The sequence below is a fragment of the Parus major genome, chromosome 18 (genome assembly GCF_001522545.3).
Source record: "Parus major isolate Abel chromosome 18, Parus_major1.1, whole genome shotgun sequence".
NCBI lineage: Eukaryota > Metazoa > Chordata > Aves > Passeriformes > Paridae > Parus > Parus major.
This window is the reverse complement of record NC_031786.1, coordinates 3,342,106-3,367,265: the sequence shown is the minus strand read 5'-3', so window position 1 is coordinate 3,367,265 and position 25,160 is coordinate 3,342,106. Positions and strand designations below refer to the sequence as shown.

The 25,160-nt window shown below is 43.2% G+C and overlaps 3 protein-coding genes and 1 long non-coding RNA gene across 23 annotated transcripts in view; 1 reads left to right on the top strand and 3 right to left on the bottom strand.

The window, feature by feature from the left end:
- BPTF (bromodomain PHD finger transcription factor) overlaps window positions 1–3,317 on the bottom strand; it is a 53,846-nt gene extending 50,529 nt beyond the window's left edge. For 7 of the 13 annotated variants that reach the window (XM_015645412.3, XM_015645419.3, XM_015645413.3 and 4 more), the window contains exon 1: window positions 2,666–2,861. In XM_015645412.3, coding sequence (XP_015500898.1) covers window positions 2,666–2,861 — 196 coding nt within the window. Of the gene's footprint in view, window positions 1–2,665 lie in introns of all 13 variants that reach the window. The other 6 variants (XM_015645410.3, XM_015645411.3, XM_033518613.1 and 3 more) reach the window with 3 other exon arrangements.
- A 299-nt stretch (window positions 3,318–3,616) lies between these two features.
- LOC107212343 lies at window positions 3,617–15,334 on the top strand. Of its 7 annotated transcripts, none has more exons than XR_004499732.1 (6): window positions 3,624–4,031; window positions 8,638–8,717; window positions 9,339–10,047; window positions 10,547–10,604; window positions 11,531–11,666; window positions 13,736–15,334. It is a non-coding gene; the product is annotated as an uncharacterized LOC107212343 (long non-coding RNA). The 7 variants fall into 7 exon arrangements; XR_004499733.1 differs by having other exon boundaries at window positions 3,626–4,031; window positions 9,339–10,604; window positions 13,736–13,923; window positions 14,921–15,334; XR_004499730.1 differs by having other exon boundaries at window positions 3,626–4,031; window positions 9,339–10,604; window positions 13,736–13,923; window positions 14,588–15,334.
- Window positions 6,078–18,244, bottom strand: NOL11 (nucleolar protein 11). The gene is made up of 18 exons (XM_015645434.3): window positions 18,092–18,244; window positions 16,583–16,696; window positions 15,813–15,869; window positions 15,091–15,236; window positions 14,773–14,830; window positions 14,106–14,244; window positions 13,494–13,700; window positions 13,123–13,199; window positions 12,285–12,408; window positions 11,507–11,610; window positions 11,182–11,259; window positions 10,228–10,412; window positions 9,860–9,985; window positions 9,480–9,701; window positions 8,908–8,986; window positions 7,958–8,050; window positions 7,544–7,651; window positions 6,078–7,252 (listed from the first exon to the last, which is right to left on the bottom strand). Exons 1-18 carry the CDS (start codon window positions 18,227–18,229, stop codon window positions 7,139–7,141), a joined length of 2,169 nt encoding a protein of 722 aa, XP_015500920.1. The 5' UTR covers window positions 18,230–18,244; the 3' UTR covers window positions 6,078–7,138.
- A 1,282-nt stretch (window positions 18,245–19,526) lies between these two features.
- PITPNC1 (phosphatidylinositol transfer protein cytoplasmic 1) overlaps window positions 19,527–25,160 on the bottom strand; it is a 76,854-nt gene continuing 71,220 nt past the window's right edge. The window contains exon 9 of one of the 2 annotated variants that reach the window (XM_015645443.3): window positions 19,527–23,700. In XM_015645443.3, coding sequence (XP_015500929.1) covers window positions 23,441–23,700 — 260 coding nt within the window. In that variant the 3' untranslated portion in view covers window positions 19,527–23,440. The remainder of the gene's footprint in view (window positions 23,701–25,160) is intronic. The other variant, XM_015645444.3, reaches the window with a different exon arrangement.

Genomic DNA, 25,160 nt, shown 5'->3' with positions numbered 1-25,160 from the left:
CAATACTCTGCTCTCACAAACACTCTTTAGCCCCTAAGAGTACATCCTGGAAGTGGCTGTAACTCAGACTGCACTGACTGGGGGAAGGTAAGGGGAGAAGGAATGCTCATCCTCTCTTCTGGGTAAAAAACCTGCACAATTCTGTCAGGAGCCAGTTCAAGCAAAGGGAGGAGACACTCCTTTGAGCCCTCCAGCTCAGCACAGGAACTCTGTCACTGTGTTACACTTTACTGACTGGCTCGAAGACAAAGATATGAAATAACCGCCTCCCCCACGTATCTAAACACAGCTAAGGACCAACTCTGGCTCACCCAGAATCCAACAGCTCTGCAGTCCCTGAAGGAACACCGGAGACACAACTCTGCACCCCTGCCCTGCTCTGACCCCCTCTCTGCACTGGCCCCTATGAGACACAGAGATCCTGATGACAGACAAACCTTTCCCTGCCTGTTAATGCTGCTCTGATGCCCAGAGCATCATTATGCTGGATTATGACAAGGCTGAGATTTCCCCATCAGTGCCACCCCTGCACAGCCACGCTCCCAAAGCAGGTGCTGGCCCAGGATGAGGCACGGACTGAGCTGCCTGAATGAAAAGTTTGTACTTTCTTTGCAAAAGGGCAAGAGCGTGGCTGGAAGAGAGAGGGAAGGAGGGAGGGAGACCTTTAGGCAAACACTGAACTAATGAGAAACACCAGTGACTTGCCAAAATAACAACACAAACGTTTTAACTCTCAAAAACTCAGCAGAGAGCAAAAGCACCTAAGGATAAAAATGCTGACACTTGCATTTAATAAAGTTTAACTGAAGTCATCCTGACCAAGTTAGAAATAAACATAAATTATCAAAATGGTTTCTGATATACCTAAATACCACATAAAACCTGTCTATGCTTGTACAACAATGCAGAGAGAGCTATCTTCTGATTTGCCAAAACTCTTAGCACATTTGAAAAATGGCATACACCCATTCTCTGCAGAACTCATTTTAAACCTGGATGCTCATGTAAAAAATATTACCCAGACCTAGCCAGTTAAAATCATAAAAATATTATTTCCCTGACATAAGCACTCCCAAAAATGTAATAAAAATGAAAGGTATCGCAACTAAGCAGAAAATGGAGAGTTTAAAGTCAAGAGAGTATTTTAGACCTTTTTTCCTTCTGTGAAGCCAGATCTCAATCTTTATTCAAAAAATTTCAATTTGATTGCAGGACATTCCTGCAACAGGTAAAATAACATTTTAAAAATTATCTCTAAATAAATTTAGTAATATATGTACTTATTTTGATTCATTTAGGTTCTGGAGCATATGGATATAAGTTTTAAAAAAATATATAGACAAACATACAGAGCTTTTTAAAGTACTACTCTGAAGTCACAGAAGGAGCTGATATCATTAACTCACCAAAATAAAAACGAATGACATATTTAGCAGCCAGAACTTCCCCCTTTTGAAAAGTCATCAGCTAACTACTCGGAACTACATTCCTTTTTTTAATTAAGATGCAATGCATTCACACTAACAACCTGTTCCTCCCCCCTTCCAAACCGGCCAAATACTGGAACAACAGCAGTGTCTGCCATCCTATAGCCCAAATCATAACAGGTTACCTATAAGTTGAACTACTCTCCTGGTTCAGAGATTAAAAAAAAAAAAAAAAAATATATATATATTTAAAGCTTGAACTCCATTCTGAAATGAGTTCAAATAAATACAAAGTGTTTAAGTTTAAATAAAAGAATTTTTGAAGCTTGGTGAATGAAGCAATTAAGGACAAACAGAAATGCAGGCCTTAAAAATTTCCCAAATTTTCCACTAGAATTAAAAAAAAAAAAAAAGATCACAATAATATTTAACGAATTTTAACCCCAACATGAGTTTTAAAGGTTGCCATATCTTAAGATAAACGTAGTATTTAAATGCAAGACCTCTGACTCAACCTCCACCTTTTAATCTTTGTGTTGAACTCAAACTAGGTTTACATCCTTGCAATGAGGCCCTGTGCACTTTTCCCCAAACTATAACAATGCAATCTCCATTTTGAACAATGCACCTCATTTCCCTCCTTGGAAAGCTACTTTTGTCTTAAAGCCAGTAGATGCTGAATCCAGTTAGAGCTCTGATCTCAAGAGCCTGAAATTTCTCGGTGTTTACAGTTTTTTGGTTTTTTAAGCCACTTCAACTTACATGCGCTTCCTTTCCTTTCAACATGAAGCTGTATTTGCAAGCACAAGCCAGCCTTTCCTGTATTTAATTGAAAAGACCTCTTTGCAAGGCATGCCTCTCGTTTCCCTTATTTTTGAATTTTAAGTGAATGCTCCACAACACTTTTGACATTGTTTGCAACACGTCCTGGTGGATCGCGCATTTCTGCGGTCACCAGGTTCCCCATGAATATTTGTAAAGCATCCCCTTGTTCCAGCAAGTGCCGCCCGCCCTCCCTGCTCCTCTCCGTGCATGCGTTTGTGAGCATCTTCCTCCAATGCTCCCCGCGTCCCCGGGGTTGCCAGTGGTTATTTGCATACCCCTCTCCCTGGGAGTGCTTGCGGGCACATCCTCCCATCCCTCATATCCTCGCATAGGAGTGCGGACCGTATTTGCCAACCTAGAGGGAGCATGTGGGGTGCCCTCGACTTGTTTGAGTTCGCCCACGGACTCTCTACCTGGGGTGCTGCTGTAGGTGCTGTGGCTCCTGAAGCTGCTCTCAGTGCAATAACTGGCATCGTCTTCATCCTCCATCTCTTCGGGGTAGTCAGAGTCGTCGTCGTCCTCCTCCTCCATTATCTCCTCCTCCTCTTCTTCCTCGGAGTCCTGGTTATCCTCGGGGTCTCCCTCCTCCTCCTCCTCCTCGGACACCATGCTCTCCTCCTCCTCCTCGCTCTCATGATCGTCGTACACCACTTTGCTGATGCTCCTCCTGGACGAGGCAGCCCTGCCTTGGCTGTTGCAGCTGCCTCCTGCGCCTCCTCCTCCCCCTGCTCCTGCCGCCCCGGCCCTGCCCCTGCCCTTACCGCCGCTGCCTCCCCCACCGGGGGTGCTGCTGCCGCCGCCGCCCGCCTTCCTCTTGCCGCCCCCCCTGGGCGAGGCGGCGGCGGGCGACGAGGCCTGGGCAGCGCCGGCTCCCTTCTGCTTGGGCCCCGCCGTCTCCGCCTGGGCCGCGGCCGCCCACCTGCCGCGGCTGCTGCCGCGCTGCCGGGAGCGCAGCCCGCCGATGGGGCCCGCCGGGGCCGGGGAGCTCGCCGGAGCGGCGGCCGCCGCCGGCTGCTGCTGCTTGGGCGGCCTGCCGCGCCGGCCCCGCATCGCTGGGCGCTGGCCGAGGGGGAAGGGAGGGGAAGGGCGGCTCGGGAGGGCGCTCGGAGTCCGGACAGGCGGCTACGGGCAAGCTCCGCGCCCCGCGGAGGGCGCGGGGCCGGGGCGGGGGGGGGGCCGGGCCGAGCGGGCCGCGGCTCAACGCGAATCGCCGGCGCCCCGCTCCGGATCGCCGCCGGCCGCCATCTTGTTCCCCGCCTGCGCCTCGGCCGCTCCGCGCTGACTGGGGGAAGCGGCACCAGGCCCCGAGCGCCTCACGTGACCGCCGCGCCCGCCGCCGCCGCCAGGGGGCGCGCCCGCCGCGGCCGTGAGGGAGCCGCCGCGACGGGGCGGCCCCGCCACCCCCAAACCCGACACCGGCACCAAACCCGGGCCGGATCCGACACCGGTACCGACATCGACCCCAGGCACCGACAGCAGCTCCGGATTCGACCCCGGCACCGACCGCCGGCGCCGACATCGGCACCGATCCCTTCCCGAATCCGAACCCGGCACCGGCCGCGAGGACCGCCACCGTTCCTCGCCCCTTTATGCTCCGCTTATCTCTTTCCCCTCCGCCGGCACCCGGCCCCCCCCGCCCTAGCTCACGGTCCCGACACCGCCGCCGGCCTTGTCCCCGGACTCACCTTCTCCCCACACCAGAGTCGCTGGGTTTGTGGCCAGGATCTCTCCCAGAGCTCGAGGGAGCCCACGGGCCCGTCGGGAACTGCTCTGAGCGAGGTACGCGCCGGGCCCCGGGCAGGGGCTCCCCACGGGGGTTTTCATTCCCCGCCCAAATCAGAACCCCGGGTGTCCCCTCGGGAGAGGCTTCCCTCTGCCATCGGCATCAAGCAGCTCCCCTGACCACTGACACTCATCTCTGGCCTTGCTTTGACTCCTTACCTGTTAAACCCCTTTTAAAGCTCACCCTTGCACAGCCATTGCCCGTGTAAAGCAAACACAGATCACATATGGGCCCAGCATCACCGTTTTGTCTATCCACTTTCTCTGTTCTCTGTTTCCACAGTTCTCTGGAGCACTAGGAGAGAGATGGGCTCTGTCTGCTTTGTATTCTCTCTGGTTGTCTCATTTGCCAGAGCCCACAAAGAGCTAAAAATCAACAGAAACAGTTGCACAGTTGGGTTTCCAATGCCTCCACTTGAATTCAGGGTATCAGTGTCATAAACAAAAGCAGTACAAACTGAAAGCCAGCCCAAGGCACACAAACATCTTGTATTTCTTACAACCAGCTTTCCTTTTCATCGCTAGATCAAGACAGCTTCAGGATTTCAGAGAGACACAAGTCTTACCATTGGAAAATCAGTCTGTTTACATGTTCATTTCTTTCAATCTCCTGCTTCTGAGCAAGGTAAAACCCAACACTGGTCATGGCACAAACATGGCAGCAACATGTCCAATGTGTCATTTAATTTGTATTCTTCAACAGGAATTTTTGAAGTCCTTTGGTTCATTAACTTGTTGCTCAGGCTGAGCACTTCCTTAGACCCACAAACCTGCCACAGCATCAAGCACACAACACTGGCAGCAGGGTTTAGCCCAATTTGCACTCTGAATCTAGCTTTTTATCTGCAGCTCTTTTATATTCAGTGTTGCAGCTGCACAGGCTCAAAGCCCTGGTCTAAGCACAGGATGATACACACAGCAGCAGCAAACATTGCCCAAACCCATTTACACCTTTCTACTCAATTTGTATTCTGAACCTTTCCAAGTTACCTTTAGATTGCTTATGTCAGGCTGATTTTTGCTACCTCTTTAACAAGGTTGCAGAGGATTGTGGAAACTCTTTAAATACATGAAGACACAGACACACATTTTCCATTATCTCCTTCTGGTATCATGGGAAAAAACACCTGTGTGTTCTGCTATCTATACACTGAGAATCTAGCAGAGGTGCCTAGTGTACCTACTGCACCAATCATAGAGCCTGCAGCATTGTGAGAGCATTATCACCTCCAAAATGCTGTGGATTTTGTGTATGTGTGGTAATCAAAGGTGCTGAGAATCATGTGCTTCTGAACTGTGAACCAGAGTATCTGGTCTCTTAATTGCATCCCTTATCAATTGGTGATGTGGAAGTGCTTAATGAATCGGACTTAATAATTTTGATTTTTATAGGTGGAGAAACAGGCACACAGAGATAGATGTATGTTACCTTCAGGGACAGAATATAAATTAGTCCTTTCCAAGACACAGCTCAGTACAGAGAAATCAACCCCAACCCCAAAATTTGTCCATTCCACTCAGAGTAGAACATACTGACTTGGAACTTGGAGTTCCTATTTGGAGTCTGCTGGTAGAGTTAAATGAGCATATTTGTAAGTGAATTGAATACAGCAGGAAGAGGAATTTTTGGGTGGAGGCCCTACCCTGCTTCCATCCTTAGGACAGATGGAGAAAAAGCCTCCTTTCACAAGGCACTTTGGAGAAGATGAATAGCCCAGTTGTTCCAAGATGTCGTCTGGGTGGGTTCCTTTCTCCAAGGATAAGGGAAAGAACTTAACCTACAGCTCGATGGCATTCAGCAGGAGTGAGTATGTGCTCTTGCTCAAATTATTGAGATGCTTTTGTCCAGTCCTTCACTCCAAACTATTTCATAACTTGTGTTCAGAATAGCATTCAGGTGTTAAGCTCTCAAATCAGCTCCACAAACAGTTTTCTAAGACACCACAGCACTGCTGAGTAACATTACACTAGAGCTCAGCAGCAGACTGGAAGTCAGGTGTAAGAAGGAAGAGCTTACATGACTTTTGCTGAGGTAATTCAATGTAGTTTCAATTGCTGTTTTATTTAGATGATGAAAACCAAAGTATATCAATATACTGATATGCTGAATTCTACTAATATTCAATCACATCATTAGTAAAAATAAGTAAAAATAACATTGTATTTGCTGTTTTGAAAATATACTGATTATCTTGTCCCCAACAATCCTTGTACAATACTTATACAAAATCTTATACTTGACTCCAGGAAATCCAGCATTATGCTTTTGTCCCATTTTTCCCAATTCCAGATGAACAGTCCCACAAGTATCTTGTAACAAGCCAGCTTTAAGTGAATGCCTCATCACAAGAATAATTCAACAGATACCTGTAAAATCTTCAATGAATGTTGTTTATATAAAACTTTAGTTCATTGCTTTGTATTTCTAAGAGTCAAAACCAATCTAAGATATAATTTGAAATGCTAGAATTCAAGCAGTATAGGTCACATTAACTAAGTTGAGGTGTTCAGTAGTTAAAAAAGTGCTTACAGAAAACAACTGATTCTGATAAGAATGTTCTTATTTTAAATTCAAGATAGCTTTTCTTGTCAAAAATATTGAAAGCAACTACTACCAGTTCCAAGAAGTCCCTCGGTATAAATATTCAGCTGCCACTGCAGGGTTTTTTTTTTTTTAGACTTCTACATACATTTGGTACTGACAGTGTATAAACACAACTGAAACATGTCACGTTCCAAAGTGACTCGAGCCTTTTAACTGTGTGTGTAGCTCTTTCCAAGTTACACAGCCCAACACAGCAAGTTATGGCCCCAGCACTTCTGCCACAACCATCTCATATTTAGCCAAGAATTGTAGTATTTTAGGAAGTTCTCATGATCACATAATGGAATTCTACATGAAAATATAAGCAAACATCCACCTTCTCATCCAGTCAAAAAGATTTTAATACACAAGGTTCAAACTTACAATTCCCATGTAACTACAGAGTAACCAAGCTCCTCCTATGTAGAAAACAACTTTTGACAGCCCCAATATGGAGTGCTAATACATCCTCGTCATAAAAGGAATCAATACAAAATAAATGTGTTAATGAATTTCAAATTCAAATGATTTCCAGAACTTCAATGGAATAAGTCTGAGATTCTCTCAGGTGGTTCAGTCTTTGTAATTCCCGCAAACTTCCTTCAATCTTGTTGAGTTGAGAGTAGAACCGTACCTGAAAACAGAGACATTTATAGTAAAATACATTTTAATTCTTTTCATGTATTATCATACTGTGGAACTATCTGTGGTTCTGCACAGTTTAAGATATTTAAACTAAATAAACAAACAAAGCAGCTTTTGAAATCTAAATGAGACAGGCAACTGCAATTCACGCTCAGGACAGAGCATACAGAGGACACACATTATTTGATTCACTACATAATTTGTTGTTGTCTGTCTCCTCAACATCTATATTCTGAATCCAACTGACAATCAAATAATTATCCCAGAAGATGCAACTAACCTGGGCTCTCACAAACTTATGCAGGTTTGAAAGCAACTCCTTTGCTTCTGGCAGCATCACCATGACAGTGAACTGAGCATCAAGCAACAGGCACATCCAATCCATGATCTGAAGACAAACAAGAAATGTACACTTACACTTCCAAGTCTGGAAACATTTGGCTTTAAAAGCTGAACTCTGAGACATTTAACTACTAATGCAAAATGCATGGGTTTATATTTTCAGGCATATTTTCAGGTGTATTTGGGTTTTGATTGTTAAAGTGTTACATCTGACTTCATACAGGTTACATTGACAGACAGTACTTTGTAAAATGAATGTGGAAGTCAATTGAGTTTGGATATTGCCAACTACTCACCAAGTTACACACCCCAGAAACTGAAAGAAACACAGCTCTCAGAATGAGCTGCTCACCTGATTTATTGTGGGAGAGCGTATTCCAGGAAGAGTGGTGTTAACTTTTTCACTGCATTTCACATATAGGTAATATAAATACCTAAGAAACAGCTAAAAGTAGAAAAGTCAGAACATTTGTAAAGGACAAACATTTAATAGACCAAGAGGTTTTGTCCTGCACATGGTAATATTCTTAAGGATTTTTTAAAATTTAGTTTTTGTTTTTGAATGCAACATAGATGCCTGTATACCACACATTATAAATAAGTTTTATGGTTCTCTTACACTACCCATAGCTGGATGTTTGAAAATTCTCAGCAATATTCAGTGTAAATTACATTCAGGGGTAATCACTGTTCTAGGAGATTTGTCAGACCTAAGATCAGCTTTGTTTTGATGTGCAAAGTTTTTCCAAAATCACTGGAAAATCACTCATATACACACTCAGGTACACACAGCTCTTGAAGTTGTATTTCAGATTTTGAGAAGTGGGTTCTGGAATTTGGTGGGGTTTTTTCTTGAACTGAGGGGATCTAGATTTGTATTACATTTGGGATTGTACAGTTTATTTCTCATATTTTCTAAACTTCTGTTTCTGACAGAATCGACTAAATTACCGTGTCTTTTTCCTTTCTTAAAAAGCATTATATCAAGCAAAGGTATTATTACTTGCTAACAGAATATGAATTATTTTCCAGGTATGCTGAGTCATAAAGAGTTTCTTACATCTTCTAAAATAAGTAAGGACTACAAATATCAAGAAAATATAAGTATGTATGTAAGTATGTGGAAAAATGTGATATTTCTTAATACGAAATCTTATTAGGCATCCTAATTTCATTTTCATGCATTAGTTTGTTATTAAGACTCCTGAAAGAATGGTGAATTTCCCATATCATAAAAAACCTCTCTTCCCTTCCCCACAAAATGATAAATGTTTTTACACTTTTTAATGTTAAAATACTTACAATAGCTTGTCGAGCTGGAAGGTTTTTCAGGTGAGGCAAAAGAAATGTTTCAGTGTAAGCTGAATGGAGAACAGCATTTCTGTGCAGTGCTATTAAGGGAATAACATTGCAGAAAAAAATACCAGTTTCTACAAACCAGACTTAATTCTAAAGAAAATATTTCTCCAGGTTTTTGAGAGAAGTCCTATTTGAATCTTATTTCTACCATGAAATATCTACAGCAATTGAACCATCATGATAGATTTAACTTGAACAGTTCTGTCCACTGCAGTGGTGTAATTCCCTGATGTGTTTTAACAGGCAAACATCCAAAGCACTGATACCTTTTCTCTTAAGCAGAGAAAAATTATTGCAGAAGTGTAATAAAACTAAGTTTAAATTGGTGTAGATACATTCTAAAAATGAAATGTTTCTATTTCTATTTTAAACAGTTTTTTTACTGAGTAGGAAGCGCTCTTATGAGAACTCAGAAACTTTCAGCAATAACAGAGGATGTGACTTTTGGCAATACCAAATATAAACATCCACAGCACATGCAATGCCCTGGCTTCCCTTCCCCTCGCAGAGGATACAGCAATGCTGCTTTCTGAAGTCCAACAGGGCAGGATTCACCATCACTCCTGGACTGGTTTTCCTCTGGGATTTTGGTATCACACATGTCTTGGTCCATCTCTGCACTGAAACCATTTTCTACAATTTCAGTCTTAAATTCTTTATTGTCCAATTCAACATCGATGTAACAGATCACAGAATCTAGATTTACATCTATTTTTTGAAGATGGGCTTCACTCATGCTGTGGAAGAAAATTTCAGACATTTAACATTTTTAATTGTTAGCTTTAGAAACAGGAATGCCATCAACATACATAACAAAATCTTTGAACCTTATTATGAAAACAAAAATAGACTAAAATTGGGTGAAGAGAAAAAGGAAAGTCTGATTTCAAATTACCTTAAAAATGTTTTCAGGCAAGCATAAGTAACTTCTTCGGGAATATCTGGAAACCGTTCTAGGCAGATTTGTAAGAGATGCATATCTTTTTTCTCCAAAGCAACAGCCATTAAATCTGGACATAAACTATAAGAATATTAAATTAATAGGCCGCACAGTCCACTCTAAGAACTACACTGACCACTAAGGTAATAGTACTAATCTTCCTCCCCAGACAGATTTTTATGCAAAACATCAACTTCATCAGAAAATAAGCACCTTTGGTATTAAATCTTAATAATTCAAGAGCAGCTTATAAAGAACTTCATTTCTATTTTTTTTAATTTTAAAGACTACTCCTTACACTTTAAAAAATGCAGAGTCACTACCTGTAGGACAAGTCCCGGGTTTCAGCAATCTCCTGCAGGAAGTTTCGAGGGTAGTACTTTGGATTTCTTTTACATCTGTCTGTAAGGGCAGTGACCACATAGCCAATGGTGGCTTGCAGATCTGGGGTTGGTGCTTTTGCCATCAGTTTTTTCAATTCAGTTTCCAATACATAAGTAGATGCATCCTGGAACAGACAAATACTGTGCAAATCAGAAGTACAAGGCACATGTTTGAGAACTGCCCTGTAGAAGCTGACCTATTTTGAAATTCAAGTTACAAAAGTTTACAAAAATCCCTCACTACTCTGTGTTTTGATAGGATAGTTTCTCTCCAACATGAAAGAGCCAAATGAGGAAATTCCTCACTCTGAACTCAGGTAAGTAGTAACTGCTCATGGATTCATCACCTGTTACATCAGTGACAATACCAACATGCCCAGCCACAGGTGAACTGTAGATAAATTTCCCTTCCTGTGTGACCTATCACAGCACTTGCAGCAAGTTCTAGAAACGAACTAAAGAGCTTATTGCTGTATTTGCAGTGGAATTCCTGACAATTCCTCTGACTTCCTACAGCTAAAATGCCTTCAACAAAATTAAAGCCATAAATAAGAACTTAAACAAGCAAAGTTCAGATGAAATATCCTCCCTTACTTACAGTAAAAGACTGTCATTAAAAATGAACAAATTTGTGCAAGTTTCCAGAACTAAGCTGTTATAAGCCCTGTATTGTACAGTTCTCAAAACACACTCCTATGACAAAACTTAATTTCATCACAGCCAAATGCTGTTCTTGCACAATAATGGTAAGAATAATAATATCCTTCACCTGTTCCAGGCAGCTTGGTCAACCTGCTATGTGCAAGAGGACATGGAAAGAGGTAACAGCTTAAGAGACAGCTGGAATATTCTGAGAGTGTCTAAACACTACTCGAGGATATTTGGGTTACTTACTTTGAGATTTAGTAAGAGCTGCCCAACTGATAAGGTCTTAGGCTGTTCTTCAGGAACAGTGCTCCTTCTTGATCTTAACTGTGGTAAAGAAAAACACAGAGTTATTATTCAGCTCCAAAATATTTTAGGGATTTCAAGCAAGATAACAGGACACTCCATGTGTCAACTGGCTGTCCAGACTATGATTAACAACTCCAATCCCAGAAACAGTGTTGAAAACAATAAGAAACAGATGAAGTGAAATTTCTTTCAGCTGCAACACCTAAAATAGCAGCATGGGGAAGAGACAAGACAACAACCTCAAACGACCCTAATGCTAACTCACATTCATTCTGGACTCTGCTTTCAGAGCTACAGACTTCTGGGACTGAAAGGAAACCACCAGCTCTTCATCTTCCAGGGTATTCCAGTTCACAAACGAGGACACATCTGGGAACACACAAATGAAACTACATGAACATAACACTTACAGCACATTTATTGAAGTATGAATATTGCATCAACTTCTTATGCTAATAGATACTTTCTAAACTATAATGCAAATGATTTTATGCCAAGAAAGCTGCCATTTTATTTCAGCAGCAGGTTATTTTATGACCTTTTTTATACTGTTTTTCCCTTTTGCCTCTGGGAGCAAGAGAATTAAGTTATTACACAATTTATCCTGAGTATTATTTGCAATGTTTTACCAATGCAGTGTTTAACTAAAACCATGATGACAGTACAATTTTAAACTGAAGTTCACAAACTAAGGTTTGACATTGCCCTATCCAATTACAAACTCTTCGGAAATACTTTTAAGGAAAAAGCACTTCGCTTTGTTTTCAAGTATTCATCACCAACATTCCAGTGTTCTCAGTAATTCCAGTACCTGAATAACAACCCAGGTTAAGTGAAGCCATAATAAATTCAGATGTTTGCATGCTTTGGTGTTCCCAGAACCAGTAAATTTAACAGCTGAGAATGCAGTACAGTGTGAAGTTGCTTCAAGCTGTTTAGATTCTATTAATTTTCTAGGACTACGTTAAAATAATTTTTATACAATTTCAGACATCTTCCTTTTACAAGATCTTAACACTGTAATTATGAAAAAAAAATCTTACCAGGGGTTTGATTGTCCTTGAGCTTTCCCACAGCAGCTGCCAAGGATGATGTTTCACACTTGTACATAATTACAGTCAGCACTTTCCCATGAATTAGGAAAAACTTTTCCTCATAACACCACAACTGCAAAATATTAAAATGTATCATTAATGAGATGAGCAGAAAAGTGAGTTCCTTCACTGATGTGTAACTTCTTATAGTAAACTTCAACTGGAAGTCAGTGATCAGATTATTTTAAATTATTTTTGGTAGGTTTAACATTTGTTAGCAAATCTTCATTAACTGCTCATTTTAAATACAGAAATTAAATGTGTTGAGTATTTTTCCAGAGATGTCCTAAAATACAGTGGCTGCTCCAAGGCAGTAAATCCACTGAAAAATTAATTTCTTAAGTTTCCTTCTGTGTAATTTTAAGACAAAAGCAGTCAGCTGTTCTGGTTCACTAGTGCATTTATTCATTAGGTGTCATTTTACCTATCTGACTCTTGAATAGCTTGAAATGCTTTTCAGGCATTCACAGAATCGTTTAGACCCTCAACTGCAAATTGCCTGAACAGAACAGACACTGCTGGGTTTTGTGTTCAGTGATTTTATTCACACCAAATAATCATTATCATGAGAAGTGACAAAGTACTAAATGATCACAGAAATTCCTACAGATCAGCACTCTCCCAATGAATATTCTGACAGAAACTACTCATCAACAGTATTAATTTTGCTGCAGAAGTTGCAATTAATGCTCTTCCAGCAGCAGCAGAGCTCTGCTGCCCAACACTCCCTTCCCTGTTTGCCAAATCCACAAAGCTCAAGGACCTCAAACCCATGGCTGAGCTTTACCTGGCCACTGGTCCCCAGAGGCAGCTCCTTTGAGGTTTGCAACGTCTGAAATTTTGTATTCCATATGGTCAGGCATTCTGAGGGAAGTAAGAAATAGCTGAGACCAAAATGCAACATAAGTGCTACATTTGCCTTTGCTACTTTCAGTTACAAAAGCTGGAGGAAACAGAAATAACTGTTTCAAAACAGCTCAGCCAGTATTTAGCATTAAGAATTACATCACTCAGGCTCAATCTCAATTCGAATAAAAACTGGTTTACCAGTGAAGAGATTTAAACCAGAAGCTGGGACAAGAGGGGCAGCACAATTTTCCCAATTACTGCTTTGCCCAAGGAAATTTTACAACACCTTAATATGATTTTTCAAGTTACCTCTGGGTTCTTTCCCAGGTACAGCCAGACTGCCCAACACTGCAACGTGGTCTTTGTCCAGGACAACTAAAGATGTTCCTTTCAGAACAGCTCCAGATACTGAAAGGTTTAGTAGTAGTGACTTGGACAAAATTTCTTCTTCTTCCTCCTCTTCTTCAGTATCTTGCTGCAGGGGTATCAGAACCTGGTACACAGAGTCATTAGAATCTGCCAAAAGAAAAATAATAATCACTCTTTTACAGTTGTTTTTTGTGGAAAAAACCTGTTTGATATCATATGGCAAAAGGACATCCAAAACCAAAAATATCCAGTGAATGATGAAAGAAGAATTAATACAGGATAATTAAAGAACTTATTATGAACCAAAGAAGCAAAATAAAGGTACAACAATAAAGGTGTAATGAGACCTCCAGGGTACAAGTGATCACAGGTAGGAACAGTTTGCTTTTGCAACCATTAAAGTACCAATAATCTTTAATTACTACTTGTAGCTGTTTAAGGAAGTTTAGAAAACTAAGAATATTAAACAGCAATTCATAAATATGAACATTTTATGTCCTTTCATACAATTCTTTGCTTCATTATCACAACCCATTAACAAATTTAACTTACACAAACACAGAAGTGTGACAGTTTGGTTTGTTATATGTGCTGTGAAACATAGTGGCTTGGCTGATTCCTGTTGTTCAAGCTTGTATTTGTGTAGACTACTCAGCTTAGGTTTCTGTATATAGACAAAAAAATCCTCATCCTAAAAGAAAAATAAGAAAAGAAAATTTCCCTTAATTTACACAAAGAAGATATAACAGAAATTCAGATACCTGTACTGCTTAACTTTGGACATTGTGCAAAATTAGGAAACTGTTTTCTATAGGATGTACAGAATCATTTGGAACAGTCTGGAGACTAACAAGTAAAGACAATTCTTATTTGACACAACAAATGTATTTGCAGGAAGAAACATTTGCAGAAAGACAGATTCATGTTTAATTCCTTTTTTAAAAACATACATCCTATTCAATAGTTCTTCACAAAGAGTGATGAAGAGTTGCACAATGTCTACTGTACTTCATCTTATTAATTGTTCTCTGCAGCTCTGACAGCCTGACTTCTCAGCCCTGAATGCAACACAGCTTCCATTTAACTGCTGTATTGACTAAATCACGATAATGATTCCACTAAAAGCTGTTAAAATCAAATTAAACCAGTGATGGATTTTGAAAAAAGCACTCAGGTCTCCTGCTATGAGAGTTTTCAAAATAAAAAGTATTTAACTCACTTTCTCAGTAGTGAAAATTAAGACAGGTTGTTGGCCTTCCATAAAAGCTCCACTCCACCTAAAATCAGAAAGCAGGGTGAACATCCTCCAAATTCTAGGTTTATACACAAGTCCTATCACTATTCCTGATGCACCTTCTAATTTTTAGGAAATCTCTATAAATAACTCCAAGATTTTAAAAACAATGTGTTGTAAGAAAACACCCAGCCCCGTGATCATGGTCTTTGATTTCCCCCCATCTCCTCAAAAGAGGGAACAACTTTCATCATCACAGTCGATTGCTCTGAAGAAGAATCATCACAGAGTGGCATCACTTACCTGATGACTTCACCTGAGATGATGTTTTCAATCTCCTGCTGAGGGGCTTCCAAGAGCACATCCAGCGTCCGAACCCCCCCTCCCCTGAACAGCACCAGTGGCCCCCCGTGGGGCAGGGAATGGATCCTGTACACATCTGCTGAGAGCTGCAAGAACAAAACCAAATCTGTTCTCTGCTACACTACCCTGAACATGGAGTTCTTTATTCATTATTCTACCTTTTTCCAATAAACTTTTAACTGAAGAATGATGAACCTGTAAGATTCTTAATAATGTAGAGATAGTAGTTGCTGATTTACTGAAATGCCACAAATAATGCTAATCACTACCCAACAAAAAGCCAGGAAAATGTCCTGATGAGCATCACATCCTTGAATCACACCAGAAAAAAAATGACAGGATCAGGAGGTCATACAACTGCTCTACAGCAATACACAAAGTGATGTTTAACACCTCAACTAGCAGAACATGAAATCTGTAACTGAACACAATTCATCATCTTTAAAAAGTCCTCAGAAATGCTGGCTTTGGCATAACAATCACTTTAAGATAAATATTCTGAAGATAAAGTCAGTGCAAGTGGATTCCTTGCAACATTCCACAACATCATGAAGCACAAGTTAAGCTAGAATGTAATATGGCCAATACAATGAAAATTAGAGCACTTTTCCCCTCCACCAGGATCCAAAACACATAAAAGAGAACACATGAAGGAGACTTACTGTTGCTTTAAAGGCTTTGTCCAAGTTAATGTCTTCATTCTTCCAAATTCTTAAAACCTTTAAGGGAAGCATCATTTTTAGGTAAATCAGTAACACAACTTCTCAGCACTCAAAATACCAGCAAAGGCAACAGGAGGAAAACACACAGGGAGTATTCACAGTGACCTGAGTGGGAACTGCCCCAGGGGGGAGCAGAAACAGCAGGAATAAAAACCAAGCTCAGAAATCCTGAATTGGAAAGAAAGGACAGCAAAGAATAAAAAAACACATCAGAACTCCAAATGAAAATAGATCAGCGTGATGGAGACAGGTGAGATCCAGATGGCTGATTTTCACAAGCAATGCAAGTCCAGGAGTGACATTTCATCAACAACAATGAAAAGCCAAAGGCTCAGCATGATCTAAGTAAATGCTACACATGCACAGAGAAACTTTTAACTGTGAAACAAGCAGAAAAACAAAGATGGGGACATGAATTATTGTAACCATTCCAGTACCATGATCATGCAGCTGTAAATGTCACCCAGGCTGTGAGAGAAGAAATAACTCATCCTTAGGGAGTGTATGCATGAGGCACTGGGGATCTCCTGTGTTTAAAGGGCTGCCACACCATGGTGCTCAGCACAGAAGCTGCCCATGTCACCAGTGTGCCAAGGGCTCCCCACACTTTCAACCAGAAATTTCACACTGCTGATTTTTTCCTACCTACATTCTCTCAGGAGGATCCCACCAAATCCTTTTTCCCTCTAAAGAAGGATGAAGGCTCTCACCTTGTCGTCATGAACTGCAATGTACTCGTGGGTTTCAAAGTTGCACACGACAGGACAGGTGAGAATCTGCCCATGTTTAACCGACCAACAGCCCAGGGGCTTCTGATCCGAAATCTAGAGTCAGAACAAAGACACTGCAATTAAAATGTAACATATGAAAGATCACTTTGGGGACTTCTCTCATGACAGAAAGTAAATGTGAGGCAGCCACAGCTGACCTGAATTAGAATATTAAAATATGGGAACTGCTATTCTCACAAACTCCTCTTGAGCATTCATGTTTCTATCCCTAACATCAACAATTTCAGAATAACAGGAAAGAACTCTATATTAATTAGATTTCTTTTCATGTAAGAAATAACTTTGACCTGTAAGAGTGTGAAGGGTTTATGCCATGAAGCACAGGTACAAGGCATGGCTTTTTCAAAAGGGCAGATACTACTTTGATCACTAGTGTAATTTGCTTTTACTGACTAATGGAATCATACACAGACTTGTGGTTTTTCTCTTCCTATTTCAAGGTGAGTTATTGACATCAAGAGCACGTGGATTTTGCAGTCTGAACTGTTCTGTGTGATTCACACCCGACTGCTCTGAGGGCACTCAAACCCCTCTCCTCACTCTGGAGTACACTGGGTGTATTTACAACATGGTTGTGTTGTCACCTATGGTCCTGGCAGCAGGAATAAACAACCCAAAGGAGGTTGTATCGTCAACCCACTTAGATCATGGAATGGTCTGGGTTGGAAAGGACTTCAGACCACCAAGTCCCACTCCTGCCATGGCAGGGACACCTCCCACTGTCTCAAGGTGCTCCAAGCCCCGTCCAACCTGGCCTTGGGCACTGCCAGGGATCCAGGGCCTGCCCACCCTCACAGGGAACAATTCCTTCCCAATATCTAACCTGAACCTACTCTCTGTCATTTTAAACACATACCCGCATGGATGTGATAGTCAACTAAACACAGAAACCCAAATACTTGCCTTAAAGTTTCTTATTATGGTCTACTGAATAACAGAGACCAGAACACACTTTCATTTTCAGGTGCTGTAAACTAAAGTCTTCCTGCTGCCAGCAGGACGGCAGCTGACACTGAGCTGACAGCCCAGAACCCGGCACTGCAGGGAACACGTACCTGTGGCTTCGGGAAAGTGTTTTTGGGACGGGGAATGGACAAGAGAATATCAGCAAAAGGAGAGACCCGCGAAAAAGCGTCCGAACCGCCCCGTGTTCCCGAGCAGAGGGAACGGGGACAGCGGGGAGCGCAGGGGGCAGAGCATGGCCGGGCCGGGCTGGAGCCGCTCCCAGGCCGGGGCCGTTCCCTCTCCCGCGTCCCGCCGGGGATGGCGGCCGGGGACAGCGGGGCCTGGCCCGGGCAGGAGAGAACGGCCCTGGCCCGGGAGAGAGGGGATACGGGAAGGAGCGCGGCCCCGGCCCTGCCCGGGACAGCCCCCATGCCGGGGCTGCCGGGGCGGCGCTGCCGCCCCCCGAGCACGCGCGGGCGGTACCTTGAAGAGCGTGGCGGCGCGGCCGCGCTCGGTGAGCAGCACGAGGTCGCGGCCCGGGCCCGGCTCCAGGCACAGCCCGGGACCGCCGCCGCCGGGGCCCGGTCCGCGCAGCGTGAAGCTCTCGCACAGCGCCGCCATTTTGGCCAGGTCCGGCTCTCGCGAGTGTTGGCACGGTGCGCGCGCCCCCGCGTGACCCGGGGCGGGGCCGGCCGGGGTCGGGACGAGCCCGCCGCTGTCGCGACAGGGAGCGCGCGCCGCTGTCGTGCGGCCCTGCCCGGCCGGGCCTCGCTTTCCCCCGAGCGCGCAGGGCGGCTCCTCAGCGGGCTGCGGCTGAGGCTGTGCGAGCACGCCGCGTTCCGCATGTGTTAGAAACTCTAAGTATTGTAAAGGCTAAGGAAAGCGGGTAACGGTAGTGTCAGAACAGCGCCACAAAGCGGCACAGCCGGGGCTCCGTGCGGATCGCCCTCTCTCAGGTATCCCCGGGGCATTTCGTGCACTCTGCCCATCACCCCCGCCGCCATTCCCACGGCTCGGCTGGTAGGGCCAGGATATGCTAATGAGGGGTCAGGTTTATTCTAATGAAGGTCACGTGCACGCCAATGAGCGTGGTCACGTCTCTGTTAATGACGGTCACGTGGATGTTAATGAGGCGGTCACGTGTGCGCTCATTCACTCGGGGATGGCGGTGAAGCTTCCTCGGGCTCTGAGGCGCCCTCAGACCCAGCCCCGCTGGTTTCGGCCTCCCCGTGCGGGTGCTCCGTGCGGTACCGGGGGATCGGCTCCGGTGGCAGGGCCGGGCACACTGACCCAGCGGCTGCCGGGATGTCCCCGGGGCTGCGCCGGCTCTGTCCCCTTTGCGCCCTGCCATTTCAAATTAAAAACCTTTCCAGTCCCCTCGTTGTTCCCCCTGGCCTGTCCCACGCTGCTCTGAAGCTTTTCCCTCCTGAAAGAGCGCTGCAGTTCCTCTGGAGCAGGGAAAGCTTCGTTTCTATGGAGAAAGTCTCTGTAAAAGCTTGTAAAGAATCGTTGTGCAAGGGAAATTTCTGTTGGCTAAAATTAACTGACTTGGAGACGAGCCTGAGAGGATTCGACTGGTCTCTTTTCCAGTATTTTCCAGTTATTTGGTACAACACTGAGCTGCCAAACCCCGCATAAAGAATTCGATTCCCCACTGAAAAACTTCCTTGTCAGGCAAATGGTCATTTACAAGTGAATGGGCTAATGCCAGACTGATGGGGCACCTGCTCCGGTAAAACCTTTACAGAGCTGGGGCACAACAGAACCCGGGAGAGGCTGGAAGTGCTTTAAATTTTCCTCACAAAGCTAATTCTTTGTGCTATTTAATTTTGAGGAAATGACTTGCAGAGCTGGGCTAGTACATGTTAATGAGGAGGTTCCTGCCTACAAGAAATGCAGTAAGAGGAAACAGCCACCGTTGTAAAGAATAGTTGTTGGTAGTTTATTTACAACAAAATGCAACGAAAAATACAATATTAAAAATAATAAATAACTTGGAAAAAACCAGAAACTAAGTGATATGAGAAAAATTACAGTCAAATTCTCCTGCTGAGCCTTGCACTATCGAATGTGCAGAGCAAATCACGACTTGGTCCTTCTGTGATGGTGGTGATGCATTGCCTGATGTTGCCACCAGTGCTCTAAATAAAAGAAATTAATTACTGGACATAACAGAATCATGTGGAATTATCACAGAAATGAAATAAACCAATAAAACCTGTTTTAGTGACACCACAAAACTACAGGAGATCATAATTCAATGACCATGCTGTTCATTTAAAGCAAAACATTGTTAGACTTATTTAGCAATTTTAACTTACACATAGAAAACCAAGTCCAAACAATGGCAACAGAAAATTTCCTATTGACAAGAGCTTGAATTCTCTCTTACTGCACTCACTAATTCATAAAAAGCATATACATTTGGCTTATTTCAAAGGATAACACATTGTTTTGAAGTTATAGTGCAGCAAGCTTCAAAGCAGTTTTAGCAAAGTATAGCGGTCTTGTTACAAACTGAAATTCAAGGAACAAATATTTCAGTTTCAAAGTCTCTACAGCAGCAATTAATGCAAATTGGCTACTAGATGTCACAAAATCACCTTCCAGAATAATCAAAATGCCAAAGAACAAAGTCAAATAGTTTCTTTCCATAGGATTTATCCAGTCCTTTACAAAATTAACCATTACATTCATAAGAAATCCCATCAGGTACGTGTTTCAGGAATGTGCTGCTCCTCACAGCTTTTGTGGATCCCTCCCTTTTTGATTTTTTAGGAGATTGACCCTTCTGAAGCTGCACTGAATTGCCAGTTGTTTTGTAATGATTGTTCTATCCAAAATACACAAAAGTACAAGCAAAGCCTGGAGGTTTTTATAGAAACCTGAACAAACTCATCACGGTTTTTGCTCTGAACTGTATTCTCCTTAATAAAAAATTCCTTGCCAAGTCCTAGCAGAGCTGCATCATGGAATTCTTGTCACTGTGGCAGAGAAGAGGAACATGGCTGTGTTCACCATGCTCTGAGGCTGTACTCAGTACATAATCACAGCGTTTATTTTTTCAAATAAAGTGTGGAACACCTGCAAAACTCTCTATTTTAATCCTAATAAATGTGTCTGAAACTACAACAGAAAGGGAAAAATCAGTACTGAAAACAACCCTTTCTCCTCAAGGTGCTACACTGAAATACTCAGACCTTCCTTCTCATTTCATTTCGTGTGCCTGCTGGGAATATTCTAAAAAAAAAGCTATCTTACCCTAAATAGCAGCCAACCAAACAGAAAAAGGCATTTAAAGATCATATTGACCAGATGGGTGATGACTGCTGGGTAAAGCAAGGCAGAACTCAGCCCTGGGTACTTCCACAATCAGTGAAAACCTGGGATATTCTTACCCAAAGCATTACAGATCCTTGAACTGGCCTTGATGAGGCAGAAGCTGCTCCTGACCCTGCCAGGGGTGAGTCCAGTGTGGGGACACTGAAACTCAGCACAGCAGGGGGATCCTGTCTCTCTCTCTTACATCTCTGCCATCCAGATATGCAAACCTGTCCTGTTCAGGTAGGCTAATGGTTTTCACAAATGACTTATCCCCAAACCGACTTCATATCATGATCAATGTGTTGGAAATCAATCAGTTAAACACCAGGAAAGGTGGGACTGCTGTGGTCTAATAATCTGTGTCAAACCCAGATTCCAAAATGTGAATAGAAACAGTCACGTGTGAGCACCAGGACACTGAATAGAGCTGAGCAAATTTGTCTTAGACAAATTAAAAATCCATTGAAAAAGACTTTCAGGTGGAGCAAATCTGAACTATTTTGGTATAGGCCAAAGTCAGGCAATGAGAAAACAACCAAACAATGCTTTCCCTTTGCTGCCAATGTTCCAATCTTGATACTAAATCAATAATGACAATAAAAACATTACACTTGATCCTATGATTCCATAATGTGCACCCTTGTTAAGCTGAAATCATAAACCAACGTAGGGAAGTTTTGTTTTCAGTATTACTGTGACTTCTTTTTAAACAAAACAGCATCACTGTCAGGTCACCAGTGACTTGGAATTACCAGCTCTGGGAAGAAAAGTAAAGCCAAGCATGGATGGGACATGGGAGAATGCAGGAAGTCAGACCACAGCAAACTCACAGAGAGCTCCTGGATTTTGCTGGCTGCAGGATTTTCACTATCAGACAAATGAACACTTGTTACAGTGCAGGTTGGCAGTGGCATTACTTCTGCTCCCAAAACATCCCCCTAAGTACCACACATTCCACAAAACTTGTGCTGCAGCTGCAGCCAGCGAGGAGCTCAGTGCATTTCAGCCACTGTACCCAGGCTTGGGCACCCCCAAACTGAGTGTTCAATATTCAGTGACAGCTCAGCTCAGGAGAAGTCTCTTTATTTCTCAATCCATGAACCATCAGTGGTGGCACAGAGTATCCCTCCACTGGGAACATGATTCAGTAGGAGCTGTCATTCCCTGGGACTTAAGAGTGGCTCATTGATGTCACCAAGGGAAAGGAACTGCAGCAGCCACGGAACAACAGCTTGTGTGGAAGAGAGCAAAGTGCCCCAAAGAGGGGGCAGCAGGGAAAGGGTCTCACCCAGTTCATGCTTTGAAGAGGAAGGAAGAGACCACTCCTGCAATTTATTTTTCTCCTTCTTCCACTGTCTACACTTCCCTCTGGGAAACATCCTTGTCTACAATTGAATTCCTGAGATTGAAGAGTGATTTCACACACAGACCAGGAAGAACACTTCTGGCTCCTTAACATCACCCACAATTTCTCTGCTTTTTGAAGTGACTGATTTTGTCCCCCTTCCCCAAACGAGGCAGTGCCTGGACCCAGCTCTGTCTGATTGTTCTGTTTACCAAAGATGTGAGGCAGGGAAGAAAAAGGAGTCTCCTGTTTTCTTCTCTTTACATTCAAGGTCTCCCAGCCTAACTACCACTCTTCTTCCAGCGAGGAAATGATAGAATTCATTGCTTTTGTTTCTTAACTGGCACAATTCAGCTGCTTTTCTCAATGTCACAGAACACCACTGATGAACACCAACACTCTGAGCTCACAAAAGGACAGGGGAGAGCTAGTAAAATACATTATCTACAAGAAATAGGTGGTTCCTTTTATAAATTCTGTGCAAGGTAGAAATAGTTCAATGGCCTCAAAGTCAGTATAATTAATTACAACTGGGGCTTTGATACAGTGATATTTTAGGTTTGAAAATATTTGTGTTTTGTGTTTTAGGCCCCAAATCCTGAGTCATATTAAGCAAAATGTGGATCTGTTAGTGTTCAAGTACAATGAGTTACAGGTTAATGAACACACAGGAGAAGCCTGAGAGTGGGAAAGATTTTAAAATTGGTTATAAAAGAAGAAAAAGGGAGGGTTTTTTTTCTGTTAACCCTGCATTCTAGTTGGCACTAATTTGCCTCAGAAGTCCTTGGCAGATTTACTTAATATCTACTCCTAATTATAAATGCTGTGACCTAGATGAGGGTTTGCAGGCAGAATACTGCTACAGAAAGATTGGTTTTCGTTTATAGCATCCCCTCAGACTGTTCCATTGATGTCAGTAAGATGCACCATATGGCTTGAAACACTACTTTAGGAATATATAAACTACTTTCTCTTGCATGCACTTTTTCAGAAGGTTTTAAGGATCAGGTCTGAGGAAAGGAATCGTCTTTCCACACCGGAAAGATTATTTGAAACAAACAAAAAAACCAACCAACAAACCACCACGACCTTTGTAGCAATTGAGTTATGTCACTCTTGCTGTGGCAGACATGGCTTATCAGGAGGAAACATGCAGGGTTAATTTAAAAGGTTTTTTTGGATGGGTCTGGAAGAGTGAGAGTTTCTGGAGCAGACTTTTTCCGAGGCCGATCTTTGGGAACTGTTAGGAAATCAGGAGCATCTGTGGAGAGAGGAGTTGATGGAGCACTAGATGGAGCACTGCGGGTTGAGGAAGGCATGGAAATGTTAGAGATGGATATTGCCGGTGGGAAAATCCCAATCTTCTTGTTGGTAGCTTCCTGAGTGGCTCGTTCAAACTCTCGGACTTCATCCATTGTCATGTCTTCAATAAGAAGGAACGAAAGACAAAGGCATGTTAGAATAATTTCAAATAATCATTTCATTAACTCAGTTAAACTACTTCCATCCAAATCCTAAATCAGGGAATGATTGCTTATCATGCATCTCATTAAGTGATTCTCCACATGAATGCCTCCCCATTGTAAGGCACTGACTGGAGCACAATGAGCACAATGTAAAAGAAACAAAGTTTTAAGTACATTAATCACGTACTAATGGTTCCTCTACCTGGGTCTGACTGAATAAAGATTACTGCCTCAGTAATTGCTGGGAAAATCCAGCTATTCCACAGGCAACTGAAGAGTACATTTAGATACAGTCAGCAGGCAGCATTTTCAGCATTTTTCAGAACTCCAAACAAAATATAACTGAAAGGGGTTTTAAATTTTTCATTTAGATTACGAGCCCAAGTGGGCAAAGGGTTGTCACGGTTTGTTCACCTGCTGTAATTACCAAGGGATGGAAAATTCTCTCTCCTTCCATTGACTTGTAGCTGCGGCTTCATGCACAGGACCGAGCTTGTTTTGCTTTTCCACTGATAAAGCCTAAAGGATTCCCTCTCACTTGACAGAGCCACAAAATTCCAAGCCGCGCTTCCCAACTTTCCATCCGGAATCTGCACTGAAGCCCCGCTGGGCAAGTGGCAAATGCACGGCTCTCAGCTCGCTGCCGAACGAGAGATGAAAGCCCTCGGGAATGGGAAGCCGGGGGCCCGGGCCGTGTCCTGAGGTGCCAGAGGTGTCCCACAAGAGGGCAGCGCGATCCCAGCCCTGCACAGTTCCCGTGCCATCCCGAGGGAATGACATCTGCTACAAACTGGGAAGCTGAGCAGAAAATCAGCGAGGCTCTTCTGGAACCTGCTGCTCCATGCCTGCAGCGCCTGCAAGACGCCCACCGAGCCAACTGAAGGCAATGTTAAGATTTTTGCTGAATGTCAAGTTAAATTCATAAATTTGAAGTATTTCATTAGACCATTTATAGATTCTTTGAGCCACAAAAGCTCAAAACCCTAGAAATATAAAACCGGCAGTTTTTTATTCAATTAAGTCTCACATATTCGAGTGTCTGAAGCACAGGACTGGCAGTGGGAATTACCAAACATTTGAAAAATCCCCGTCCTTCAGGGCACTGATGCTTTTTAGCCCATCCCAGCTGCACACATGTGCAACCTTGGCTGTCAAAGCAGCTTTTTGTTGTGTTCCAACATCACATTAAATCGACAAAAACGTGCACGGTGCCGGCTGCCTTCTCTCCTCCTGCACCACATCCCAGGGACCTTTCCAGCCCACACTGGCACTCATTAGGAGTGAGAACGACTCCTGATTCACATCTGACAGAAGTGCTGGCAATAAACAGATGGTGCCAGGGGAACTATACCTACTCGTGTTGGAGAAAGGTTTGAACCTGTTTTGCTGGTTTACACTTTGTTTCACACCCTGTGAC